This window comes from Enhydra lutris, unplaced genomic scaffold, assembly GCF_002288905.1.
Source record: "Enhydra lutris kenyoni isolate GAN:26980312 unplaced genomic scaffold, ASM228890v2 scaffoldscaffold25, whole genome shotgun sequence".
NCBI classification, from domain to species: domain Eukaryota; kingdom Metazoa; phylum Chordata; class Mammalia; order Carnivora; family Mustelidae; genus Enhydra; species Enhydra lutris.
Genome location: NW_019154109.1, coordinates 9,961,440 through 9,989,313, shown reverse-complemented (window position 1 = coordinate 9,989,313; position 27,874 = coordinate 9,961,440). Strand labels below are relative to the sequence as shown.

The 27,874-nt window shown below is 35.3% G+C and overlaps 1 protein-coding gene across 3 annotated transcripts in view; it reads right to left on the bottom strand.

The window, feature by feature from the left end:
- LOC111151086 (potassium sodium-activated channel subfamily T member 2) overlaps positions 1 to 27,874 on the bottom strand; it is a 349,819-nt gene that overhangs the window by 54,282 nt on the left and 267,663 nt on the right. For 2 of the 3 annotated variants that reach the window (XM_022508846.1, XM_022508847.1), the window contains 3 exons: positions 23,502 to 23,636; positions 14,110 to 14,221; positions 3,117 to 3,218 (listed from right to left, as the gene is read on the bottom strand). In XM_022508846.1, coding sequence (XP_022364554.1) covers positions 3,117 to 3,218; positions 14,110 to 14,221; positions 23,502 to 23,636 — 349 coding nt within the window. Of the gene's footprint in view, positions 1 to 3,116; positions 3,219 to 14,109; positions 14,222 to 23,501; positions 23,637 to 27,046; positions 27,119 to 27,874 lie in introns of all 3 variants that reach the window. The other variant, XM_022508845.1, reaches the window with a different exon arrangement.

Here is a 27,874-nt window from a genome sequence, read left to right as displayed (position 1 = left end):
ATATATTGCTAGAACATTGCTCAACAGAGTATTAAGTTAACAATGTTTTCAATTTCTTAAACTTATTCTTAGTTCTGAGTGAAAAGAAAAACTTTCAACAGATACAAGCACATTTCACCATGACATATAATAATTATTTTATAGATTGTATGAAATGACTATCTTGAATTTAATCCACAAGTGTTAAAAAATGAAAAATTTGAATGTTCATCTAGTTATTTTGCATAGCAAAGTTTTTTTTTTTAAGTTATAATACCTTTTAAATAAATTTACTAGGCTAACTTTGTTCATTACCATTCTACCAACAGCTAGCATCAGAAATCTAAACCCTGCCATTTAAACGAGAACAAAGGAACCATATCCATTCCCTTTTCTCAGGCCAAAGAAATGGAAGTTTTGTTTTGAGGTGGGTAGTGTCCTGGTAGTTATATCATGAACCAACTGGAGGCCACCAAGAGCAGTGGTGACACGCACCCTTCAACTTCACTTGTAATCCAGTGTGTGCTAAAGAAGAGGACTTTTTAAGCACATTCTCAGACACTGAAAACTATTTCCCAAAATGAAAAATTGAAAGTACTCGGGGGGAGGGGGGCAGTCCCCTGAAGATTTGGTAAACGGCTATGATAAATTATTTTTGAGCCGGATGTGGTTATGCTGCTGATTTGCTTACTGCATTTGTCACTGATGCATCCCTTGTCTAGAAGTCATTTGTCCTGTAACCTCATTAGGGCAAAAACAAGGGGTACGAGAGAGCCAAAATGACAGGACAGCCCCACCTGCTATTACAAAATCTGTGCACTCAATCTCATGGAATTTGATGACAGAAGGATCTTTCTCAGTTTCACTTAGTATTTATTTAATTGTATTTTATTATTTTATTTTATTTTCAAGATTTTATTTTTTTATTTATTTGAGAGAGAGAGTATGAGTGGGGTAAGGGACAAAGGAAGAGAGAGAAGCAGGCTCCCAGCTGACCAGGGAACCTCATATGGGGCTCGATCCCAGGACCCTGAGATGAAGGCAGACACTTAATCAAATGAGCCATACAGGTGCCCCTATTTCATTGTATTTTAGATAATACTTTTTTTCATCCCCCCCACCTCTCCTCAGATTATACTTATTTTTTAATCATTGGCTTTCCAGCTCCATGAAGATGAAAATCGAGAAAATCATTAAAAATATGAAAGTGATCTGTGATTCAAGTGGGAAGGAGAAAAGGGACTATGGACAAGATGTTAATAAAGAAAAACAACCTTCTGGTAAGTTAAAAAAAAAAAAAAGTACCATAACGTGGATTTATTTGCCACAGGGATAGGGTAGTGAGTAATCAAAATGAGATGTGCATGGTCTAAAGATGAGAGTTCACAGTAACTACTGGATAGTTTTTCTTTCTGAGCCTTTGTGTCTTGTCTATATATTGGGATTGATAATACTGCCTACATCATCAGTTTCTTTGAGGAAGCACATAATATGATGTCTAGGATAGAATTGCATTAATAGTAAGTCACTGTACAATTGTAGACATTAATAATAGTTCTTAAATATATCATATAAACACTTACCCTCGAGAACATGGGTTCAAATCACTAACCAAAAAAATTAGATGGCATTTAATTTAGAATATATGCATACTTATTATATGAATTTAGGATTTATATATCTGATTTCTAATATTCATTTTTAATCAATAAATGAGTATTCTATCTCATCTGAAAAAAATGAACCATAACATATCTCATCTGATGTCAGGCAAAGCCAAACAGGCAATTTGAAGGTTACTGTTCTCCTTCACCCTTTCTGTAGTAGCTTCAAGAACACCTAACTTCCTGTATGCGTATTTACAACAAAAAACATAAGATAAAAATGAAAAGAAAGGAATAACTACTGCTTTCTACTTCTGTAGAACAATTTCCCTTTTATTTAGTCCATCTATTAGACTTTCTCACGAGATTTGATTTAAACATAAGATTTCAGGGCTAAAAAATCTGAAAACCACTGGTGCATAATGACATGAAGCATTTGACTGCTACTGACAGAAAATCTTCAGTTTCAGCATTGTTCTTCAAACAGTTCCTCCCCTCCAATCCCCTAAGAGATCAGAAGGATGTGTGTGGTAATGGAGTGTGGGGGTGAAAGCCCCCTCTTGGAGTGACCAGAGAATGTGTCTGGAAAGTTTAGGGTGAACAGGAGTGCTCATTCTCCTTTGTTGTGCTTGTTCCTCCTCTCATCTGGCATAAGCAGATGGTTTGTGACGTTGCTAGAGGCATATTCATGGGCATAATTAGCCCCAAGGCCAGCAGAAAAGCTTTAACCATGTTCAGATGAGTTTATTCAGTCAAGCATTGCAGAAGAGGCTACATAAAATACACAATCCAAAAGAAAATACCACAACAAAATGTTTGAAAGCTTTATTTGAGATTAAAGTTATCAAATAACTTAAAGCTCCATGAATATCTGTTTTCTCTTAATAGAAATATTTACAAATTGTCTGATTACTTGAATCCAAGAATATGAGATATTAGTGCTGTTCAGTATCTGGTAGAGCTAAAAAAAGATTAAAATATATTGGTGCAAAATAATATCTCTATACAGTTCTTAGCTATGATCAAATGACCATCCAAACTAAATGGTTCTTAGTTGTTGCAAAATCTTTTTTATATTTTTTCTAAAGTAGGCGGTCATTAGTGGATATTTAAAATGTCCTTGGTTTGTCAGTTTATTGACATCATTTTGGTGTCTCTTTTTTTTGAAAATGTGCATTATGAAGAAGATTGTCTTTTTTTAATATATTTTGCTCTTACCTTCTCTTTTTACTCTGGTAATATTCTTAACAAAAATGTAAGCAAAATGTACTCAAATGTCACAAAAATACTGTAGGACACTGATACTAAAGAATGGTTAAAAATTATTTGATTACTCTGAAAAATATTGTTTTCCTTACACAATGTTTCACAGGCACATTTGTCATTGAATACACAAAATAAAACTCTGAAGTACTTTCAGGGCCCGTTATAAGTTAAGCACTCCATGAGAAATACTCAATGTATTATTCATTTAATAAAATTGAAATGAAATTAGAATAAACATTTTAGAGAGAAAAACGAAACACTGCATACCTGATAGAGAAGAGTGTCCAACATACTGATGCTAAACACCCTCCCAGCAGCAAAAGGCAGTCGAAACATAAAGGCCAAATTAGAACCTTTCTCTCGTTCTTTCTGTTCAGAAATTTGAAATAGAAAAATTTGTGAGATTATATTTTATGCTTCCCTGCTTAAGTTTTCCTGATGCATGTGAAGGAGATATTTTCATTATACAATTGTTAGCTATGAATGGGCATTTCTTTATACATTGTGGTATAATACGGCAATATAGCTGTATTTTTAATATTTCTTTTTAATATTTATAACCAAGTTTTCTTAATCAATGAAAATACCCAATAACTGAGGAAGGTTAATCCTTCCTACACTAAACATGTATTTACTCTTTTTAAAAAAGTTTTTATTTAAATTCCAGTTAGTGAATATACAGTGCAATATTAACTTCACGAATAGAGTTTAGTGATTCAACACCTGCATACAAGATCCAGTGCTCTTCACAGCAGGTGCCCTCTTTAATCCCCATCATCTACTTAACCACCTCCCCACCTCCCCTCTGGTAACCATCAGTTTGTTCTCCATCGTTAGGAGTATTTACTCTTCATAAATATTTCTGCAAAGGACTTGAGGTAATACAACAAAAAGAACAAACACAGTAAAAGCATTTAATAAGATGTAAACAAAAACAAAACAAAACAAAAACCAAAGCCTAAAGCCACGTAATATATCCTAACACCTGGGAGTTTTGCTTTTGAATATTCTCATATGCGAAGGCACAAAACTAGGCAAGTAGGAGCCACCACATCCAGGGGTTTCCAACTTTCTGTCATGTGAGTTTTCATCTCACTAAATGCCTTTTAAATTGTACCAGCAACACCAAATTGCAACTGCAACTATACTCTGTAAATGCCTAGAAAAAGAGACAAAGGAAAGAAATAGCATATGTGCATATCGCAGTGTATGGGAGTTCTTCTGAAAAATTCTGTTGCTATTATCTTCCCTTAATAAATGAAGACATGAGAGCTAATGTTTGTCAAAGATTGTAAGGAGTTTCTTAAGAATCCAAATTAATCCTGCACTTAGCAAACAGTAATCTCAAAATGCTGGTTTTATTTGTTGCCAAGTTTACTTGGAAAGATAGATACAGCAAAGCAAATTAAAAAAAAAATCAGTCTTTGCTCTTTGAGGGAATGGAAGGAAACTTGTTTCTCATGTAGCAAATTTCAAGGCTCCTCCAGGGAAGGAAAGCCTCCCATATAGAGTTTAAAACTGTGTGCCAAAATGTATTACTCAAGGAATGAAAGAGGGCTACTGCTGTTGCTTCCTGTGAAGGCACAAGGGTGACCTGACCCCCAGGCATCCCCTGGACAAACTAGTTGGGACACAGACTCAGCCCTTCCAAGTAGCAAGAGGAGTTACTCCACCACATCCAACACATTGATGTAGTTGAGAAGACTGTCTAGACTATAAAAATATCCTCACTTGAGACGTAGGGAGAGGCTAAAGGGTAAAATAAGCATGTGGTGTCACAATTTTTGTCTGTTTCCATTCTATCATAGTATATTCTCTAATTTGGGAGCCTAGGTGTCAAGAATACTTAGTTTGAAAGTGCACGTAGGTTGTTTGTAGATGACTTCTCCATTCTTCCCCAGCATGGACTTTGTTGAGTCAGACTGGCTGTCTGGTAATAATACTGAAATTCTTTCCCCAGATTCAGGTTCCACATCAGCATGGATAACATTTTCATCTTAGAGAATTCACTGTTCTTAATATCAGTTCTGCAAGTCCTCCTCACTTTCTAAATGTTTAGTAAGCTTCACACCCTCGGAAAACCCTTTCATACCCAGAAATGCTGTTCTGCTTATGTGAATAATTCTGCATTTGTGATTAAATCTCTTTTTTATTATTAATTTTCCTTACAAGAGAGAAAAAACACCAAAGATTTTACAACGCTATTTTCAAGACCTACTAGTTTTAAAGTTACCCTAAAAAGTAAGAGCTCAAGTAACTCATTTCATCCCGATGAGAATACATTCTACAGTTTTTTTCTTTACTTCTAGATGATGAAGAAGTTGGATTAATTCCTTAAACTGCACTTTATAAGTGCTATTTTTATATATGGGGGAAAAAAAAAGAACTAGAGATGACTAATACTTAGTCTTACCATCCATTCCAATGTGATATTGTGACAAAATCATTTATCTACCTCTCTGTATCACAAAGGCAACATGCAAGCTAGAAGTTTTATACATTGGCAGTAAAGAGTTCAGATCATAAGTACAGAGGAATTACATTTGGCCTGCAAAGATTTACTGAGGTCTAACAAGTGCCAACACTTAACATAGAAGTCTAAATTTCTGATTCCTTTTAAATTTGGAAAATCTGATATCAGAGGTTATATCAACAACTGGCCAGAACTGAAAGCATCTGCTTCCTATGAGATTCATTCTTTCGTACATATGATTCATTTTATTTATCTGTGTCACCTAATTGCATGGTCAGGCTCTTGATTTCCACTTTGGAAGATAAGATACTTGTTGGAAATGAGTCCAGGGATCTGTTGGCTCACATCTTGTTTAAATAGTGACTTATGTCAGAAATAACACAGTAAACAAATAGCACATTTACAATGTGTGTTAAATTAAGAAAAAAAAAATAGAGGGAAGCTTTGGCTACAGAATATTCCCATGGTTTTGGGAAAAATGAAGCTGTGTAATCAACAGACACTTTTCTATTAACTGTTATATATCAGGCACTGAGCTAGGTTGGTAGAAAGAGGTAATTAACAAAAGATCCCAGTTTGGCAGGTATTCAGTTTTACTTAAAAGAAAGGCTTAAAATCAAATATCTACAAAGCCATGTGATGTGAGCCCATAGAAGTCCAAGTATTAAGGAAACCTAAGGAGGATGGGGAATGGTGAAATGACATCACAGCTGAGCCTTAAAAGAAAGGTTTTGCCAAATAGGAAGCAACCTTGCATTCTAGGTGCAGGATCTTATTTTTTTCTTTTCTATAGAATAAGAGATTTAAAACATTTATACTTTTACTTGCTTCGGTTTGGAGAAAAACAAGCCACTACTCTTTTTTGGTGCTTTTGTAAAAATATAAAACAAACTACGTATATTTACTTTTAAAAAATAAAGGTAAGTTCTGTACTATTTAATGATCTTCAGAAGTTGTGACTCATAAAACACAACTATAATTCTAAAAATTATTAAAACAGACTAAATCAACCATAGTCGCCACGATGAAGGAAGGCCTGAAAAGCAAAACAGCTGGTGAAATGCTGGTACCTCACTGAAAAGAGATAAAGAATTAGAACCAACCAAACTGTCTGCAGAAGCAGTTGGCAGTCCAAACTGGGGGAAATTTTGGAATAGAAATAGAAAATAGTTAGAAAACAATGCTGAAACATAATAATTAAAGGAGAAAATCCACTGTGTTTGACTAGGTTATCAGTGTAGACGTGATGTTTTGAGAGGTACTTGAAAAAACAGTTTGCTTTACCTTCATTAAGAATACAAGCATCATTCAAGAGACTAGTTTTAAGTAAGGAGGCCTATGAGTTTAAAGGTAATACCTAAATATACCTGAGTCCTTAGAAGATAAACAAAGGGTACATACATTTCTTGTGGAAGTTTTATGACATGAAGGGTTGTTGATGAAAACTATGTCATGATTTTGAAAAACTAACAGCTGTGCAAATGAATGACTCACAGCTGAGTCTAGACTATTTTTTTGGTTTTCAGACTATTTCCAAAGGATTGTTGCATACGTCATGCTCTTAAAAAACTGATTGGGGGGAACACCTGGGTGGCTCAGTCAGTTAAGTATCCGACTCTCGATTTCAGCTCAGGTCATGATCTTGGGGTTGTGAGATGGAGCCCTACACTGGTTCATAGGCAGCCATCTTCTCCCTGTGCCCTCACATGGTGGAGGAGTTCTCTGGGGTCTCTTTTATAAAAGCACTAATCCCAGTCATGAGGGCTCCACCTTCATGACCTACTCAACTCCCAAGGGCCCCACTTCCTAACATTATCACATCAGGGCCTAGGTTTCAACATATGAATTTTGGGGAGGGACACAAACCTTCAGCCTATGGCAACTCTGGACATATTGTATGAAATCATAATACTGCACATTCTTAATAGATAAATTTAAATATTAAAATAATTATCCACATAAATAACATTTTATCACTCCTCTAGAGTATATCAGGTAATGCTTTTCCACATTTAAAAGAAATAGAAACTAATATCAATATTCTCTTCAAATTCTTTCTGGACAGCCATGGTAAAATGATAAATATTTTCTTAAAAATGGAATAAAAAGTGTCCTAATAAATCAAATCCAGTGTAGGCAGATAGCAACAAACTTCCATTCAGCTATTCTAATACTTTGATTATGAATAAAAAGTAGTCCAACTTGTTTGGACAGAAAAAAGTAAGGTCATGTGTTTTTGTTGGTTCCTATATATCTATACCTCCCATCAAATTATAAATTGCATGTATTTATTCTGTTGGTAACCACTAGCATTAAACAAGGTATCTGGGTCATAACAGGTGTTCAGTAAATATTTACTAGTTTGAATTTAAATTGAGAATATATAAAATTTGCTACTTGCTTACACAATGAATATATTAAAAAATAAATCTGAGTCTCACTTATTTCTCCCAGATGCAGTCTTCAATTTTTATTATTTTGCTCTATCATTGACTACAAAGTGATGTGATTTACAGACGTGACTCTTTGCATTCTGACACCAATTCTCTGACACCAACTGGATGTCCTACAATTCAATTCAATCACGACACTACCCAGAGATGACTCCGACCCCACAGGCTAAGGGGTCAATCCCATGAGACGACTCCCATCTCAGACATCAGCCACAAGTCCCAGATATCCCCAAGACAACTGTTCAGCCTGCTATAAGTTTGGGGCATCCCACAACTCCTTTTAGTTTTGATAATTTGCTAGAATGTTCACAGAACTCATGAAAATGCTATACTTAATGATTATCATTTTATTATAAAGAGTAAACATAAATGGCAAATAAAAAGTTACATAGGGCAAGTCCGAAAGGATCCTGAGCACAGGAGCTTCTGTCTCCATGAAGTCAGGGCGCACCACTTTCTTGGTACATCATTATGTTTACCCACCAGGGAACTCTCCAAGTCTTGTTTTTCAGGGTTTTTATCGGTTTCATTATGTAGACATGACTAATTAAATCACTGGCCACATGATTAAACTCAACGTCCAGCCCCTCTGCTGTCCATGGAGGTCTGAAAGGTGATGAAGATGTTGAAAGTTTCAATATTCTAATCATGTGGTTACTTTTTCTAGCTCTCATCCTAAAGCTATCTAGAGGATCCACCATGAGTTGCCTCCTTAGCATAAAATCAGGTATGGCTGAAAGATATGAAAAAGACTACTAATAAATTCCAAGAGTTTTTGAAGCTTCGTGTCAGGAACCAGGGACAAAGATCAAATATATATATATATATTATTATATCACCCTTTCACCTCACATTTTCATTATTTTGCTTCTTACATCAGTGTGCAATTACCATATGATAGCTCAAGTGTGATTATGATCATTATTGGAGAATGGTGATAGTTCAAGAGCAATTTTAAAGAATATAGTCTTAAAGTAAATTGCTATAAGCATGAATAAAAGGCTTTTTTACAAAATGCATCAAAACAAGAGATGAAGTAAGTCTTTATAGGAAAATGAGATGAAAAATTATTTTTCCTATTGCTGTCCTCCTCTTTTCTGTTTGTTATTACCTGTCACATTTTCCATGTTCACTCAGCTCTTAGACTGTGTTTCTGATGCCAACGACACTTATTTTGTTAGAGGAAGCGTCAATGACCCAATATGACCAATGATCAAACATGGGAAGTACTTTTGGGAAAACGATGTTGGTAATGGGAATATCCAACACAAAAAGGATAATATAAAACAAAACAACTCAAAACAAAAGTAGACAACAACAAGCGAGAGATCAGATGAAAGGGAAAATGCAAGCTAAAGCTCTGATGTTCAGAAAATATTTTGAAAATGTCATAAATTTGTGGCATATTGCATGTGACAGAGAATATGGACTGTCTACCAAAATTGATTGTCTTATTCTTCATAGGCATATGACTGGACTACATTTCCTAATCCCCCTTGAAGTTAGGTGTGGCCATATGATTGAGTTCTAGCCAATGGCATATGAGTGGAAGTCTATGTGTCACTCTCAGACCCGATCCATTAAAAACTTCCATCTGTTTAATACTGGTGTGTATATACTGTTATTTGCTGCCTTTAGTTGTACATTTTAATATAGATAGTAGCTCAAGCAAGAATTAGTTTCAAGTACAGACTAAAAATAAATGGGGAACTCAGAGATTTAGAATCCTCTAATATTTAAAAATTGTGCACTTCTGGGGATGCCTGGGTGGCTCAGTGGGTTAAGCCTCTGCCTTCAGCTCAGGTCATGATATCAGGGTCCTGGGATCGAGGCTGCATTGGGCTGTCTGCTCAGCTGAGAGACTGCTTCCCCCTCTCCCTCTGCCCACCTCTCTGCCTACTTGTGATCTCTCTCTCTCTGTCAAGTAAATAAATAAAGTCTTTAAAAATAAATAAATAAATAAATAAAGTCTTTAAAAAAAAAAAGCTGGCACTTCTGAATGCCAACAGGAGAGAAAACTGATGCAAGGCACTGAACAGCAAAGTCCAACCCAGCACTATTGTCTCAATAACCTTAAGGTAGCTTCCAAAGAGAGAGATGAATGGGTTGAGAAGGAAAAGAAATTTTTAAAAAATTATTTTTAAGAAGGAACTTTGGGGAGCATTTGGTCATAAAAATTTAGGGAAGTAAGTATACTAGAAGTTTATCAAGTTTTTGAAAGAAATTAGCAGACTCATCTAAGAAATCTTTAATCTTTAAAAATTTAGGGGGAAAATGCTTTCATAAGCTTAAAAATCTGTAGATTTTTTTTTCCAAACTTAGATAAGCAATAAGCAAGATAAACATTCACACAGGCGGCAAGAAGTATGTACTCCTAAAGTGACAAGGGTTAAAAATAGCTCAGGAAGAAGCTTGAGGTGAGACAAGGGTCACATAAAACAACAGACAAGGGAATTCCTCAAGAGAGCAAATCTCAAAAAATAATCAAGGAATAATCAAGGAATTTCCTTTTCCCAAGAATAGATGTGGGTCCTCAACAATCATTCATTGTTCACATCATGTCATGGACCAGTGATCCTTCTGTGTTCTCAGTTCTCTCCTTTTCTTCATGGAAGTTACTATTGTGTCTATTCTTCAGTGTGTGGCCTCTTCCAGAGAATTCTTACAGATTATCACTTCCATTACTAGTGGCAACCAGTGTTCTATTAGAATTCAAGGTCTACAAGGAAACCACCCAAATGTAATCATGACACAAGTAAAAGAGCCAGGGTCAATGCAATCTAATCTCCCACACTCATTCTAACAAATTCTAGCACAAACGAAAACCACTTAGTGTGTCAAGCAGCCAAGCTGTTGTTTCTAATTCAAAACCTTGATTATGTTTCTAAAGGTGAAGGCTTTATCTGTGAAGGTGCAAAGGCATCTAATTATGGATAGAATAGAAGGATATTCATAAATATGTTCAAAAGATTAAAAAAATCTACCATTCTTCAGCCAAAAATAAATTTGGAATATTATTCAATACTAGAAATAAAGATCAATTTCCCAAGCCTAAAAATATCTCCTTGTGTCCAGAATACAAATATAGAAAGACAATTACTAGTTAGCTATATTTATGTCAGATAAAAAGCATGGATTAGAAACTAACCATCACTATATCACTGATGGCACATGTGTTAGTTTACTAGGGCCGCCATAACAAAGTACCACAGACTGGGTAGCTCAAAACACAGAAATTTATTGTGTCAGAGTTCAGGAGGCTGGAAATCTGAAATCAAGGTGTCAGCAGCATTGGTTCCTTCTAAGGGCTGTAAGCAAACGGATTTATTCCAGGCTGCTCTCCTTGGCTGTGGATGACTCTCCACATTGTCTTCCATTTATCTATGTCTGTTTCTGTATCCAAATTTACCCTTTTTATAAGGATGTCAGTTGTATTGCATTAGAGCCCACCTCAATGGCCTTCTTTAATCCAATTACCTCTATAAAAACCCTATCTTCAACTAAGATCACATCCAGAGGTACTAGAGGCTAGGACTCCCAAAACATCTTTTTTTGAGGGGGGGGAACACAATTTAAGCCATCACAGCACTACAGTCTAGAAGGTTTCTGTGTGACAAAACCACTATTTCCATGGATAAAATGGTAATAACTGAGTTGAAAAAAAAAAAATTTCTATGGCTTTATAACCTCCAAACCAACTGGTTTCAATTCCAATTCCCCAAGACCCACTATTCCTTAATAATGAAGGGATATACTGAATTCCTTTACTCTTTTTGGGAAATATCTAGTATATGTAAGGGTAAATAAAAATCTAAAAAATAAATGAATTTCCTTGATGCCAAAAGAGAAGAAAATTACATATTTCCTCCTCTTTTTCCTAGAGCAGTTCCTTTAGAAAACTTGCAATTGTAAATCCTTTCTCTTTTGCTTTCAGAAGGATGCAAAGCTTTTGAAAACTTGAATAATCTCTAGCCAGTTTTGTACCTCAGTGAAGTCTTTCTTGGAAGTCTTAGAACTATCTTTCTGAAATGTGAACTTAAAGCGTCCAGTCTCTCTGTCTCTTTGGGAGGTTAGTCTACGTATCCAGCTGCAAGTTTTAACTGCTTGCTTGTTGCCAAGATACAAGAAGTTTTATTTTTCCTTTATATTATGACAATTAACATGTATGCAAAAATTGTATTTGCTTAGCTATATAAAAGAGTGAGATGCCTTTCTGTTTTTCTCAATCTCTTTAGTGGATTTCTTGAGATGTATATCATTCTGGTTTAATGTTTATTCAAGTAAAACTTTCCTACACTTGTAAAAAACATTTCTAGATTGGGAGAAGACTTTATTTTTTATTAATTCCCCAACAAATATTAAAATCTCATATTGTTCTTTTTCCCTAATGCAATAGACACACAATAATATAGACACACACACTCAACACTATTAAAAACATCTTCCACAATTACGATCTTCAAACATCCACTCACTTGGCATAAAATTGAATACATAGAATGGAGTAGTGATTAGTGACATCCACAATAATTTATAATTATGTTTGTAGTACCATTTATTTGATACTTATTATATGCCAAAACTGGGCTAAGTGTTTTGGATAGATCATGTGGTATAATCTTCGCAATGACCCTATTATTTAACTATTACCACTATTTCTAGAGAAGAATCACAAAGCTATCAATGTGTAAATAATTTAGCCAGGTTCCATTCCCAGACAATAGTAGAGAAATGGACCAATCTGACTCCAGAGCCTATACTCTTCATCACTAGGTAATCCTAGTATGACATGAGAGAGAGCATCAGATACCATGTCAGCACTGATTTCAGCTGGATTCCTGATAACTGGGTTTGCCTGTGGGTGCTGAGCCAATATAGCCAAGCTTGCCTCCACTCCTACGTAGTGTGGCATAATGGAAGTTTTCTGTCCTGAACATTAATGTCTTTAAGATTCTCTTACTGCGCTGTGGCACCTGGGTGGCTCAGTGGGTTAAAGCCTCTGCCTTCGGCTCGGGTCATGATCCCAGGGTCCTGGGATCAAGCCCCACATCAGGCTTTCTGCTCGGCAGGGAGCCTGCTTCCCCCCTGCCCCACGCCTGCCTCTTCGTCTACTTGTGCTCTCTATCAAATAAATAAAATCTTAAAAAAAAAAAAAGATTCTCTTACTGCACTAACTTGAGAGCTATATAATCTTGAAAAAATTATTTCACCTGTCTTACACTCAGTTTCCTCTTCTGAAGGCAGTGCCTAAAAACACCTTAACTATGACTATAAAGGAACAGTGGGAAGGCTCTACTAATATAACAGATGTGACCAGCTCTGACTGAAGATGGAAATCAACAAACCAGACTGCAATAATGTCCTTACTCAGCAATATGTCTCCTAGGAATTCGGACAGTGTTTGGCATAACAGGTAATCAAAATTAAATGAAAAACTGAATTAACCAAACACTAACAAATATAAGGCATCATTATCTGCACCTCTTATGTTTTCATAAACAATAAAGATGGCATAGATTTAACACATTTTCACATGAATAAGATTGAATCTCATTGTTTTCTCTTACATCAAAGTCTTCCTGTGTACTAGTATCAAGTAAATGCTTGATACAAAATCCATTTACAGCCACACTCAGGTTAGACATTAAGAATGGAAACCACACCTCTCTGTCCACATAACATGACTTTACAATCCTACTTTGTCCATTCACATTACCCTGATCCCTTCCCAAACCTAATCAACCCCCCATTCCAAAGACCCTCATTAAATAAGATTTCCTGTACTCAAGAAACTTTGACCTTGCTTCCGGGGTTCTGAAGCATTGCCAAAGCTCTCCTGAGGTGACCGTCTCCCTTATCTAAGGAAGCAATAAACTCAGCTTTGTCTCAGATTGTGTTGGTGGCATTAGGGAAGCTAACTTTAACAAAGCCTACAACTTCTCTAAGGTCTTAAGTATTATTTTAAAATAAATTTTAAAAAGCCCTCTATAAACACAGGTTTCTTGATATAGCACTCATGATATTAACAACATAACTGGCATTATAAGTGAGTATATGCATTCTTGTTGCATTTAACTCTTTCGTAGATCATGCTTTGAATTTATAATAGATGATGAGAGAATAAGATATTTTCATTCTGTTCACTTGTGATACAAGTGGCTCAAATCCATCAATTCACATTAAAAAATTGTAAATTAAGATTTTAGTTCCAAAATAAGAATACAAAACAGTAATTTTATTTTTACTACCTCATAGCATTTCTATATATAGGAATTTCAGAGTTGCTTTTTCAGGAAAAATAGTTAAATGCAACTTCCTTAATATGAAGTCTTACCTTTTCCAGTTTTGAAAGAGCAAGAGAGTAACAGTCTTTGGCTCTGAATTGCATGAATCTCATGTTGGCTGGGTGGGTAAGTTCTGTGATAATACTGAGACTGGAAAACAACCTACATTAAAAAAAACAAACACACAAAGAACATTTGCATTATGCTAACAATCCAATATGGCATTTTTGTATAACAACATATTTATGAGTAAGTGTTTCCTAGCCTTAGGCATAAAAGTACATGCAATTACAACAGCAGGCATTGCCACAAAAACTGTCCATATAATGCAAGAAAAACGGAACACTGTTTTCCAAAGAATATTTTAACCAACACTTTAGCAATGTAAGAAAAATAAATTTAGTGATTTGGCTTTCATTAGACATTTCTCTCTACAATTATGAAGTGGCAGAGAATAGAAACTCATGAAGCTGATTTAAGAAGTTACAAGGTGACTTTGTGGATAATGTTAAAATTAAAATTTATAAATGAATACACTGATTGACAAAGATGTCATGTGATGAGTTTGCTGTTTATGAGTTCTTTGATCTTCTAAGTTCCCTATCCTCATAGCATGCAATTTTAAATGTCAAATCTTGATATAATGACCTTCTGAGAAGAGAAAATATTTTAGCTGAAATAACACTTCATTATAACAAATTGAGGCCAAAGCTCAGTTGATAGTGTTCTTCTAAAAGGATTCTAAAGAAAGCATTAGCTTTCTTCCTATACACCTCCTTCCCCCCAAAACACACACACACACACCCCTGCACACATGCATACATGATAATAACTATCACATCATAACTTCATTATTGTTATTTTTATTTACTGAGGGCAATATTTAACACCTACGTTAACAAGTAATTATCAAGCATTTGTGATCGTACAGCTCTGGTCTCTAAGACATAAAAACAAGTATGAAGTGAAATTTTGCCTTTAAATTAGGCTCTACTACCTATAGGAAACTAAAAAAATTATAAATTATAAGGCTGTACATATTTTTTGGTACATATTTTTCTAGGGGTGATAAATATGGCTGGCTGAGTCCTCTCAGATTATGTAGCATTAAGACACCAGTAAACGGACAGCTCATGAGAAGCATCTAGAATAGTATTGAGAAAATAGTGTTGAGAAAAGGCCAGAAAAGTAATTTGTGAGAAAAATGTAGCTGCAAACCAATGAAAAGCTATTTCATCTTTTGGGAAATTTTCATTTTCTCTGAGAAATATACATTTATCTTCCATATATAGTATTATTCTAACTTTGGATACATTTATGATTACTTGGATGATATAATTCCTTTTTAACACATTATATCAAATAGAAATATATATATATGTAGCTATATATTGGAGGTCTGAGTTACAGTGAGTGGTAATATGATTAGGTGACCTGGTCATTGTACTTTAGTGACTTGTAGAATGGAAATTAGATAGAACCAAAAAAAATGTATATAATGTACCATTTCTGTTCTATATAAATGAACCTATACCACGGTTTAGACTGAGAAAGTGAATGCATTACCTAAGTCTGCCACCTAGTGAAAATCTGTAACTATAACCTATATCTATAACTATAACTAAATAAGACTTAAATATTGAAATGTTTTATTGCATTGCCTTTTATACCTACAAAATATTATTCACATTCAATTATAATACATTTATAAATTTGGTTTATATTTGGTTTATATTATATATCTTTTAAATACTCATCTATAATTCTATTTCTGGGTCTTAACATGGCCTAAAACACATTCTGATTATAAGATATCTTAGATATAAAATGACGTAAAAAGTCTATTTTCCCTAGATATGAGGATCACATTAAAGCAATATTACAGTTGAAAAACAATATTGTTTTTTCTATTTAAAACTTTTCTACAATTAGATGGCGGAGAAGTAGCAGGCTGAGACTACTTCAGGTAGCGGGAGATCAGCTAGATAGCTTATCTAAAGATTGCAAACACCTACAAATCCAACGGGAGATCGAAGAGAAGAAGAACAGCAACTCTAGAAACAGAAAATCAACCACTTTCTGAAAGGTAGGACTGGCGGAGAAGTGAATCTATGTTCTGATTGAGTGATGTGACTATCACTGTGGAGATGTACAAAATCTCTATGGAATAGTTCTCTGCCTGAATTAATTTATTCAAAAAGTATTTTTGACAGACATGCCTTGTTATACTAACCAATACAGAGATGGAAAACACACTATACACTCTATTTCCCAGACCACTGGGAGAACTCTGGGACTAGCTGCAATTATATATTCAAGCAAAACAAACACAAGGACATATAAACCTGGAAAATGTTTACAGTATCTTAATAAAAGTACTCAGCTATTGTTTTACACTATAAATTTCGATCTGTTGGGATGGCTGGGCATGATGTTTCTGAGTAATGGGAGTATACTTTATATATAGGTACACACACTTAAATATATGAAACACTATTTTTGGACTACAATTGACTGTCAACACTAAAAGAAATATGAATTTTTTTTACAAACGCTTTTTAAATACTTTAGGTCTGAGTCCGAGTTAGTAATAAACGAGACCATAATAAATATCAGATATGTCCTATATTTAAATTTATCCATGTAAACTAATCAAAAGAATAAAAAAATATTTTTTTTACTATATAAAGGAATCATTCTTGCATTTCTACAAATTCATTACCAATATTTTCAATTATGTCATTTTCCAGGTGTAGAGGTATGTTATTTCTTCAATGAGACTATGACTACTTGTGCCAAGCTGAAGACAATATTCCCTTTTTTATTTTTATTTTTTAGCTTGCCATTTAAGCTCTTAGCATCCTAGGGATGCAAATCTTTTAAATGACCAGCTCTCCCTGCTGTTACTATCACCCCCTCCCACCGCAAACCACTTTTCACATTGTAGCTAAAACAATATTTTAAAACTCCATCTTTCAGTGGTTTCCTTCCTGTTCGCTCCTGTAACGAAGATCAACTTGCTACGAAGCTCTGTAAACCAGGACCTCGAGCCTTTGGCTATGCTGCCCCCATGTGGCATGCTCGCCTCCTCTCTTCGCCGGCTTAGTCTAACTTGCAGGTGAAAGATGAATTTCTCAGGGAGTTGTTCCTTGATCCACTGGACTAGATCATATATTCTTGTTGTCTGGATGTATATAACATTCTTTTTTTTTTTTTCGGTAGCTGCCACACTTACCATTCTCCAGTTCAATTTTTAAATGATTTGTTTCATGTTCCCGGCTTAGACTACCAGCAACCCAAAGCCAGGACGCCTTAATCACGACCGATCATTGTCTGCCTTCAGCATCACAGCAGCCATAGACAGCATCCTGTAGAGGCCCCAAACTCACTATTTGCTCAGTAATACCCCGTGGATAAATCAAGCTGTAGGTGTTTGTAGAGGTCCACCTGACCAGTACTGGGCTAATGCAGGAATTTCTCCTTCCAAACACATCACAGATCCATGACTGGAATGAATGTTTCCACTGACAGAGCACTAATAGTAGTTATCTTAGCAGTTTAACCAGCTAAATTTTAGGGGGAAAAGCAAACACAAAAATATATTCATATTAAAATATCAGCCCAAGGAACTTCTGAACTAAGTCACTCCTAGGCTTTTACAAGGCAGATAAATCGATGCTAAATCAATTAAATGAAGAGACCATTAGACTGAGAAGGTCCTAACACTTTGGCAGCCTACGTAAGCAAGCCAACACCTCAGCCTATAAATGTCTCAAGGCTAAGACATCAAAACCAAAGGACATCCACACAGTCAGCTAGGCTTTCTCAAATAAAACCACTTAAGCTGTGGCCAAATAATTTCCTTGCTTTGCTTCTGTCTCTTCTCGATGAGTCCCTAACTCCTGTCCTTGGAGAGTTTCTAACCACTTCCTATTTGGCACTGCCAGATTTGAACCGATTTTTACTCACATAAACTCTTAACAATTGTTAGTATGCCTTAGTTTATCTTTTAACATTAGTAACTATTTACATTCGTAGCCATTCTGTATTAAACTAATGTTTTAACTATCTTGTGTGCTCTCTAGAAAATTCTCTGCTTCTCAACTTCCAGAGAAAGTTTTCTCGCCTTTTCTTTTCCGGATGCACAGACTTAAGGCCTTTGGTTTGAATCAGCCAATTTTTTTTCCTATATAAGATAGGATGAGCCAGTAAGCTGCCTTCAATGCTGCTTTTTTCCAGCTAAATGAGGATAATGAGAGATGCCATTGACACGCCAAACATTCCCTAAGTAGAGCATTTTGATACTTAGTCTGACATAGCCATTTTGAAGCAGTTGTTGTTTTTTTTTTTAATTTTTTTTAAAAGATTTTATTTAGTTATTTGACAGAGAGATCACAAGTAGGCAGAGAGGCAGGCAGAGAGAGAGAGGAAGGGAAGCAGGCACCCCGCTGAGCAGAGAGCCCGATGTGGGGCTCGATCCCAGGACCCTGAGACCATGACCTGAGCAGAAGGCAGAGGCTTAACCCACTGAGCCACCCAGGCGCCCCGAAGCAGTTGTTTTTAATTCAAGGCACGTTTTGCACGTTTTGGCATAGTTGTTTAAATTTAGCTAAGATTAACACTTCTTCATAAAAATGTAAAAACAGGCAATATGTTCAAACATACCAGGTACTTCTTCGGTAAAACTTTAGGAAGAGAAACTTAAATTTTAAAGTGAGGACTTGCTGGTCTTTCAATTTGGAAAACTGCACAAACTTCAGGAGTGATACTTGATAGTATTTGAGTCTTGAAACTTTGTATGCCAAGTTCTAGACTCTGAATGTGGAAAATAAAATACTTCCTGAGTGGGTTCTCTGGAAGAAATACGCAGGGACCAACCCAGCGAATCCATAATTGCCACACTGTATAAAGACACACTGGACTGTGTAGTCGTTTTCAATTACAAAAATATGTTTAAGTTATAAATGCAATTCCAGATGAAAAGGTGTCCTTCTCATGCCCCTAGCTCTCCTCTAACTCTTCTTAAACCTCACTCCTACCCCCAACTATACTGCTAATGCATTAATGAGATTCTCCTACTTTTGCCTTTGGTCTTTTGGGACTGAATAACTCTGAAAGGTCCTTGAACAATCTGGAAGGAATAAAGGCTTGCCAAGTGAAGCTGTATGCCCTAGTAAGGCAGGGGTTCAAGTGATCAATGTGAGCTTCTGAATAACAACAAATTTAACCTTACCCCAGACTGGCAAAACAGGCGATACCAGTTATACCAATAATTTGTGAACCAGAGCCTCGTTACTTTCATTTCATACTTGAATTCCATCTCGTTCTTGTCTCCTGGGCTCTAATACAAGCACAGATTGAAGATTTTTCTAACATATTCCTTAAGTCATTTTAAAAGCTGAGAAAGCAAAAGTCAAAATGCCCCCGCATCAAAATGTAATGTCAAAATAATCAAGTTGAAATGGCATGTGCCCAAAGAGCTTCACAGTCCTTTACAAATGCTAAAACAAAATGTAGCATCGTCCCATGCGGAGCAACAGCATAAGGTCACCTTAGTTTGCTAAATTCATACAGAGGCCAAGCAGATTAGAATTTGGTTCTCCTTTGAGGAAATTAATGACATTCATGAAGATAGAAGGACTGGGTGAGATATTTTAGAGATACTATTATTGAAATAAATTCCTAGGCCCAAGACGGAGCTTCTCCTGCTGGGTTGCTATGTCAGGAAACTAAAACATAGATTCTAACTTTTGTGTGTCTCTGTGATAAAATTAATTTGCATATCAGGACCCCAACTCGGAGGCTTCCTCAGAGGCCCCACCCATATAACAAATCTAAACTTAAGTCCCAAGTACTTACAGTGAATACCTATTAAGGAAACCTAATACACACCAATCTCAATCCTCCAAATCAGCTGTAGCTAGCTCAGCTTATGCTAGAGAACAGGACCTACTAGCCTGACCAGGAAATGCCTGACCTCCTAGCCCGCCATGCCCTATTTACAAGGTGCCCCTTCTAACATTCTGTAAATCTCACTCTTGCCCTGGATCTCTCCGGATAAATGTCCCACTGATGTGAGGCACTGTACTTGCCCAATCCATAGGCTGTCTTCCCTTGAATAAAGGCTATCAAGCTTGTTACTAAATTGTTTTAGTTTTGTTATTTGACACCCATGAATGCTCTACTTGACCAGAAACACAATATACCCAGTCAGCCAAGCCCCAAATGCCAAGCCAAACCTGGGCTCTACACTTAGTTCTTTGTTCCTTGTTCCTTACTCATTTTTTCTCTTTCCTGTTCCTTGTTCTTTATCCTATAAGAGCTTCCTGCCGCCCACCCTCTCTGGACCTTAGGAATGGAGACTGCCCACTTCATGAAGTGTTAAATAAAGTCCATTTGTATCACCTAAATTGTATTCTTCAATCATTTTTAACACTATTCACTCTCTTATACTCAACATTCCCTTGAAGATAGAGTATTACGCTTTAATCCTAAATAGCTTGGTACCCAGCCACTGGGATGAGATTTCTGGTTGCCTGTTGCACACTTATGAGGATATCTGGATTCTGCCTCTGGAACTGGTCATCTGTCTTTAAGGAATTTTGTGCAAGGTAGTGGGCAGAGAACCTGAAAGAAAACTGGGAGTGGAGGAAGGGAGAATAGGAGAGTTGAGATCGGTATTAGTCCACAGTAGATAATCAGTAATTATCTGTTTAGGGTTTCAGCACAGGAGTGATTATAATGATTGATCTGGAACTTAATCTGGTAAGGAGGGAAGAAAAGCTCTCAGGTGACTAAGGACAGTGAAAAGGTATTTGATCCAGTGGATAGTATGTTCCAGTGGAGACACAGGACTATTAAAAATTGGAGGTATTAGAAGAATTGAAGCAGAAAATAAGCAGTAGTATTCCCAGACCTAAATGAAATTGAGAGGATGGAGGGGAATGTTACTGGTACTTCAAGGGAAAGGCTATAACCAGGAGAACAGGTGGCTGAGGTAAGACATTGAAAGGATCATCTACATGGAATTGTTAAAATCATCAAGAAAGATGGTAGAAACAGGGTTTTCAAGAGTCACAGTGAATCAGGAACCCAAATCATCAAGGAATGTGGGAAAGTGACCTCAAAAGTGGTAACTGACTGCATCTATAAAATGAAATGGCCAAATCTGCATGATTTTGGTCATTTGTCTATATAAGCAACATTCCATACATCACGGGGATCTATCAGTGTCTGACTTTTGTACTTTATTATGCAAGACTAGCCTAGTTTAGCATGCACTGACCACCAGCTCAAGGACTACTCCATTAAAGAGTTTCACAGATTTTTTTTTTCCTGAAAAAAATTGTTACATACTTAGTGAAATGATGATAGTACCAAAACATAGGTATCTGCTTTTAGTTATTCTGGTCAGTTGGTTTTAAAAGATTAGAGCCTTTGCACCTTTCAGTAAGATGGAGATTTATTATTATCTATTTATTATTATCTTGAAATCAAAATAACTCATTCATAAACTATATAATAAAAGCCAAGTCAAATCAATTGAAACTTTACCATAACAAAAAATAAAGCATAATAGAAATAAAGCATTGAGAGGCTGAAAATCAAAGTGGTATGTTTCATCAAACAGACTGGGGATCCTCCTCTGTTAAAAATGTAACTAACTTTTGCCATGCTTCCACCAAAAAGTACGATTTCACTTTGTTCTCTGGCTATAAATCTCATCCCTCTCTGAATTAATTTTCCACTTGTAATTTCTTTTTTTCATTCTCCAGAGGGGGGAAAAATTACTTACATATATGTCATATTTTAAACATGTGCTATGCAACCTTTAAATGTACTATTTCATTTAGCTCAATAACTAGTTAGCTATATTCTAAATGAACTGCCACATTACAGTAGTTTTAGAGGGTACATTTTCCTCCTTTTGGAACAAGAGGTTCTTATGCAAGTTCAGAGTAAATTTTCCAGATGCTGTGACAGATTCATCACCTACCTAATTTCTGGTCCTTACATTAACACTGCAGGAAGGGTTAATTATTTTCCACATGCCTTTTATAGATATGAGAAACTGAATTTCTATGAGGTTAAGAAATATACTTAAAGTCACATGTATCTGCTGGAACCTCAGGGATTGAAGTGCCAGATGAAGTTTGTTGCTATACTGTTCCAAAGTCTGTGGCTTTTCTACTCTATCACATGAAAGTGATCATGATAGTGCTAATATTTACAGTCACCAACATTCATAGAGTAACTGAAAACTACCAACCATGTGCTATAGCAGTATATATATATATATTTTAAAGATTTTATTTATTTATTTGACAGAGAGAGATCACAAGTAGACAGAGAGACAGGCAGAGAGAGAGAGGGGAAGCAGGCTCCCTCCTGAGCAGAGAGCCCGATGCGAGACTTGATCCCAAGACCGTGAGATCATGACCTGAGCCAAAGGCAGCGGCTTAACCCACTGAGCCACCAAGGCGCCCCTATAGCAGTATATATTTTTAAATCCCAAACAACCTTGTGATTAAGACATTGAGGTTTAGAGAAGGGAAATAATTTGCCTAAGAGCATATAATAAATAGTCAACTTAAGTAGGACTCACATCTAGCTTTCTCTTCTGAATTCTGAACTCAAACAACAAATTGGTAACTACCCTCATGACAGGCTTTGCTACAAGATGAAGGTTTAACACATTAACTGTGGAACAAGAGATGATGATGGAGTTCAGACTGTTTTATTTACTTCCATAATCTGGTACCTCAGATAGTTCCTTTAGACTTCCACAAAACTCACAAAACTAAATTAATGATCTTTTAGATATTTACATTTTAAAATGATTTCAGAAAGAACCATTTCAAGTGACAAAGATGTCTTCATTTAGAGGTAATTTTGACTTTGCTTATAGCATGGACTTTTCTCTAGTTTTCTTCTTTCCCCAAAGATAATCATAATGGAAATTCCTACCTGGGTAAGTTTATTAATGAAAAACAGGAAAATAGTGAGGATAAGGTTATGACTTGGCTCTTAACATGGGTAAATTACCTTTTCACAGCCTTACAATATTTCATTTAGTAATCCAGATTGTAAATGCATACTTTTGGCCACTGCCAGGCATAAAACCAAAATTAGATCCCACTTCATCTGTCATAAATCTTGACTGCAACTCCACAGGATTTAGAATTTGTTACCGTTAAACTACACCAGAAAACAGATTTGTTATTCTATCTGCTTTGAAAAGAATGATCCTGAGTTAGAAATTAACCATACGGTACCAGTCCTACATTGGAGGCTAAATAAGCATTTGCTTCAGGATCAAATGAATGAACATAACTTCAGTGTAAGCACCTCATGTTCATTCTTTATATACAGAGTCAGAGTCAAATATTTCACCAATATTAGCAGTAAATAGGCCACAGGGCTGAGTTATTGAGATATTTACCTGAAAAGGGTCTGCACATTTACAATTGTTTTGGCGTCGGCCATGTAGTCTTCCTCTGCACTCATGGTACTCTCTTTGTCCACAACCACCATGTTGGCAGCAAAAGTCACTCCACACCTGAGTAAATCATCTAGGCTTTGATAAAAATCAACAGAGAAGAACGGACTTTCAATAAACCACCATACTACGAACAGGGCTTGCTTATCCACTACACTTGTATAGGCTGCCCTTAGAGATGGGGCACACAAATTCACACAATTTGCCCTGGTAGATACAAGTTGATGGGAATTAAAATATAGTATTCTGCGCTGACATGAAATATTCATATCTTTGAGCTCTCTCTGTTTCATTAGATCCCAACCATTTCAAAGCATTATGTGTTAAGGAATTTTATTTAATAATATTTATCAATTATATAACTAAAACATGAAAAACACCCATTTTGCAATCAAATAGATAAAGCACGTTAGAACTGTGTTTTTATGGTTAGCACACTATTTCAAAGGCAGGACATTTATATATTCTTTATAATCCCTATGGTACTTTTGATAAGAGTAGAAATGAATACTTATATTAATTTAGATGGCTTAGCCCAACAAAGAAGTAGTAAACTGTGAAGTGTTTATTTTTAAATGTGTATTATTTCTTTGTGTAAAGCTATGTGTTAAAGATTGGTTCTGCACAGCCATGAGCATGAAAAATATATAAACATCAGTTGTATTCAAACTTACCATTCAGCCAGCCTAAAGGTTTTGAGCCAGTGATTTAATGACCTGATCTTTTTGATTGTGTGAAATGCCTGCTAAACCAGGATACAAATTCCCATGAATTATAATAGTCTTTTCCTCTACCACTGATAAATACTAGCATTCTCCCACTGAATTAAAAGGAAATGTTGCCATTGAAGCTGACCTAAAGAACCACTCTCCCCCTGCCTCTGCTTCATACAAACTAGAAAAATACAACTGAATCAGATAAAGGAGACTGAACTTGAAGGAGTTTAAGAATGTTCTAGGTACGAAGTAGATTGAGGACGGAGAAGAATTGGGCTAAATGATGCCCACATCTGATTTAAAATAGGAAGTGGAGAACTTAAAGAACAGTAGTTCCTTCTAGATTCTTAAATTACAGGTCAGTTGCCTGAGATTCTTTTTCCAAGTGTGTGATTGGTTGAACTAGCCACATCAAGTGAGAAAGTATTACCAAAGTTCTGAGTCCAAGATCTCCAGAAAAAAATATTTTGCTTCAATCAGGAACAATTTTCTGTGGCAGAGATTTTATGGCTAAAACTTTGGAAACAGAATTCCAAATAAATTTCTCGTGATGAGAGGGGTCAGGGCCATAATTTCGAATCAATATGATGATCAAGTTTGATCCCTAGAAATACCTTATTTTGATGTTTCTTTTAACTTGTTAAAAGAAATTATGAAATTCATAATTGTTCTTGTATCTATTAAAAAACTTATTAAAAAAAGAAAGAAGTAGATGGAAAATTAATGTAATATGGTCCCTTATGGGTCATAAAAATGATGTCCAAGTCATATACCTTCAATCCACCTTACTATAATTTTGAATCATTTTCTATTTGAGCTCTTAGGGTCTTTTCCCCCAATAAAAAATAATCTCTTCACTATAATTATCTATATTAAAAAAGGGAAAGATAAGGTGATAGAAAATAAGCTTGATTGTTAAAAGATATACAGATATAAGTTATGATGGGAAAAATGAATATTTCATCAGTAATAAGTCAATGAAGTTGAAACTTGACAAAAAAATTTATTATGCATACCTGTGCTAAATAACTAATAGCTACCTATACCCACATGTTTCAGTTAATTCCATACTCAAAATATTGGCTGTTGTAGTTTATGTATAACCTTGACAAGTGATTTTAGTAATTATGATAAATATGAGTTTAAATCTATAGAAAATACATAAAATTGGAATGGCATTTCGGAACCATGTAAACATTTTGTTTTTCAGGTTTTAAGTTTAGATTATTTATTTTTATATCCATTTAATATTAATTTTTACTCCTTTTTCCCCTTTTTTAATCCGGCTACCAATTTATTCTTACAACAATACATCTGTCATGAATTCTCCACACTATCCTATTTGCAAAGCCACTGCCTGTATTTTCATTCAGCATAATTGCTTTACAGCATTTGGCCACCAGATGGCTGCCTAAGAAAAAAGTCAATATTCATGGAAAAAAAAAAAAAATCTAAATGGCAGCACTTCCTTTTAACTGTTTTCTAAGCCTTCCTTTTCAAGGAGAACTATAATGTGAATGTATGAATAAATGGGACTGTTTGTAAGTGTTTTAATTCATTCAAAGGTGTTTTTGGCTTTTTAATGAAAATTCAAACACTAGGGAAAGAGAAGAACACAGTGAACCTCCATATTCCAATCACCCACCCAGATTCAATAATGATTAACTTGTAGCCAATCCTGTGTCATCTCTAATCATAGGAAGTTGATCCTCTCGTTTCTTCTTTCCCTCACCATAAACACTTCCATAGAGAAAGAATTCATTTCATTGTTAACATCAGCAAAGACAGATGGGAGGTTTGTTTTTTTTTAAATATTGTTTTTCTAATGAAGTTCAGTAGAATACTATCACTCCAAAGTAATATTAGTAGCAATAAAATATAGGTTGATTTCACGTTTTAAATGTAAATAGTAATTTCAATACATTTAACTACATCTTAGTTGATTAGTATTAAGATATCTGATGATGCAAATTATATTAATATAGAATAGAGGTTAAATAAACATTAGTCAGTTTGCTCTTTAATGTATCCACAGCCAATAAACACTTCCAAAGTTATAAAACTTTGTTTTTTCAATCTACAGGACAAAAGGTAAGCATGAAAATTCTTAATTAGTAACTTTAGCATTTTGTTTTGAAGGCTCTGGCTGACTTTTTTTTTTAATGGAAAACTAGCACATTTTATAAGCATAGTAGTTTTATGATCTTTAGTTTTATATTTCTTATAAATCATGTTCATCCGTATAAAAGAATTTATATTTTAATACACATTGCACACATTTGACTTTTTGATTAACAAATTTTTAGAAATCATATACTGATATATGTTACTAAAATAAAGGAAGTTCTTAAGGAACTGCTCCAGTTTATAAATGTGGCTTAAAAGGAGCATCTCTAAATTATTGGAAGATTTCCAGAAGTTATGACAATGTCATCAAGCATCACAACAGTGGACCATTAGATTTTCTCTACCCCAAGGCCCATAGTAATAACGTTATTGCTAGAGACAACACAAACTGAAATAGCTTTCGAAACTAAACAAAAGTGACAAAATTCACATGCAGAGAGATTTGTTTTAATTCAACAACAGATTACTGCTTCGGAAGTTTGAATACAAGATTTGTAACACGAGAACATAAGCTCTGCATGCAAAGTACACCATATTTGCAATACTGAAATGGCAAATGACACTCGTCATGCAACACGGGGCCACAGCACATGACAAAGCACAGGACACCACACTAGTTAGTGTGCCAAAGATTTTGTCACCTACTTGTCAATAGAGCCCACCATGTAGTAAACCATTGGAAACCAACAGATTGCATCCAGAAAATGCATATCTGGCCTAAGTAGCAGATGGGTTACAAAATGAAACACAATGTCACAACAGTGGCAGCGCTTCTAGGGAAAGGAAGTAAGTTGACTTAGTTTGCATTTCCAAAACTCAACACTGTTTGACAAGATTAACTTTAAGTGCCTTCTTTCTTAACATTAATTAGGAAATATTATTTGTACTTGTTATGAATACACAATGCACTCAGAATGATAAAAACTCGTATTTCTGCTTTCTAAATCAGAAACATTATGGCATTATTCTACAAAAGTACTGAATTGATATTCTTAATTAAAACTAAAAAGTCATATCAATGAGTTTCAAAATTATTCATGCAGAATAAAATGAGAAATTAATGATTTTTTCTTAGATGGCCCAAAGTGTAGAGAACTAAATTAGCATGCTTAACAAGAGCACCTTTCTCTATGGAAAATACACAATTAAGCACAACCCTTCATATGTCAGGATACCAGTCAATAAATATAGTATACGCACCCATGTACCACATTTATTAAAGAAAATTAAAACGAAAATAATCCACCCTTTAAGTAATTGACTTACTCCATATATAGTTGAGCAAATAGTTACTGAAATCTTCACTTACATGCATATTTGAGGAAAGCATCATAATCCTGGATGCTTCCTTAAAACTCACTTAATCTATTGCATTCATTTTATAAAGTTATTGATTCTTTCATGCATTTATTCACTCAGCATATATGTATCCAAAACTTGTGATATAACAGACACTTCAGTATACTAAGGCAT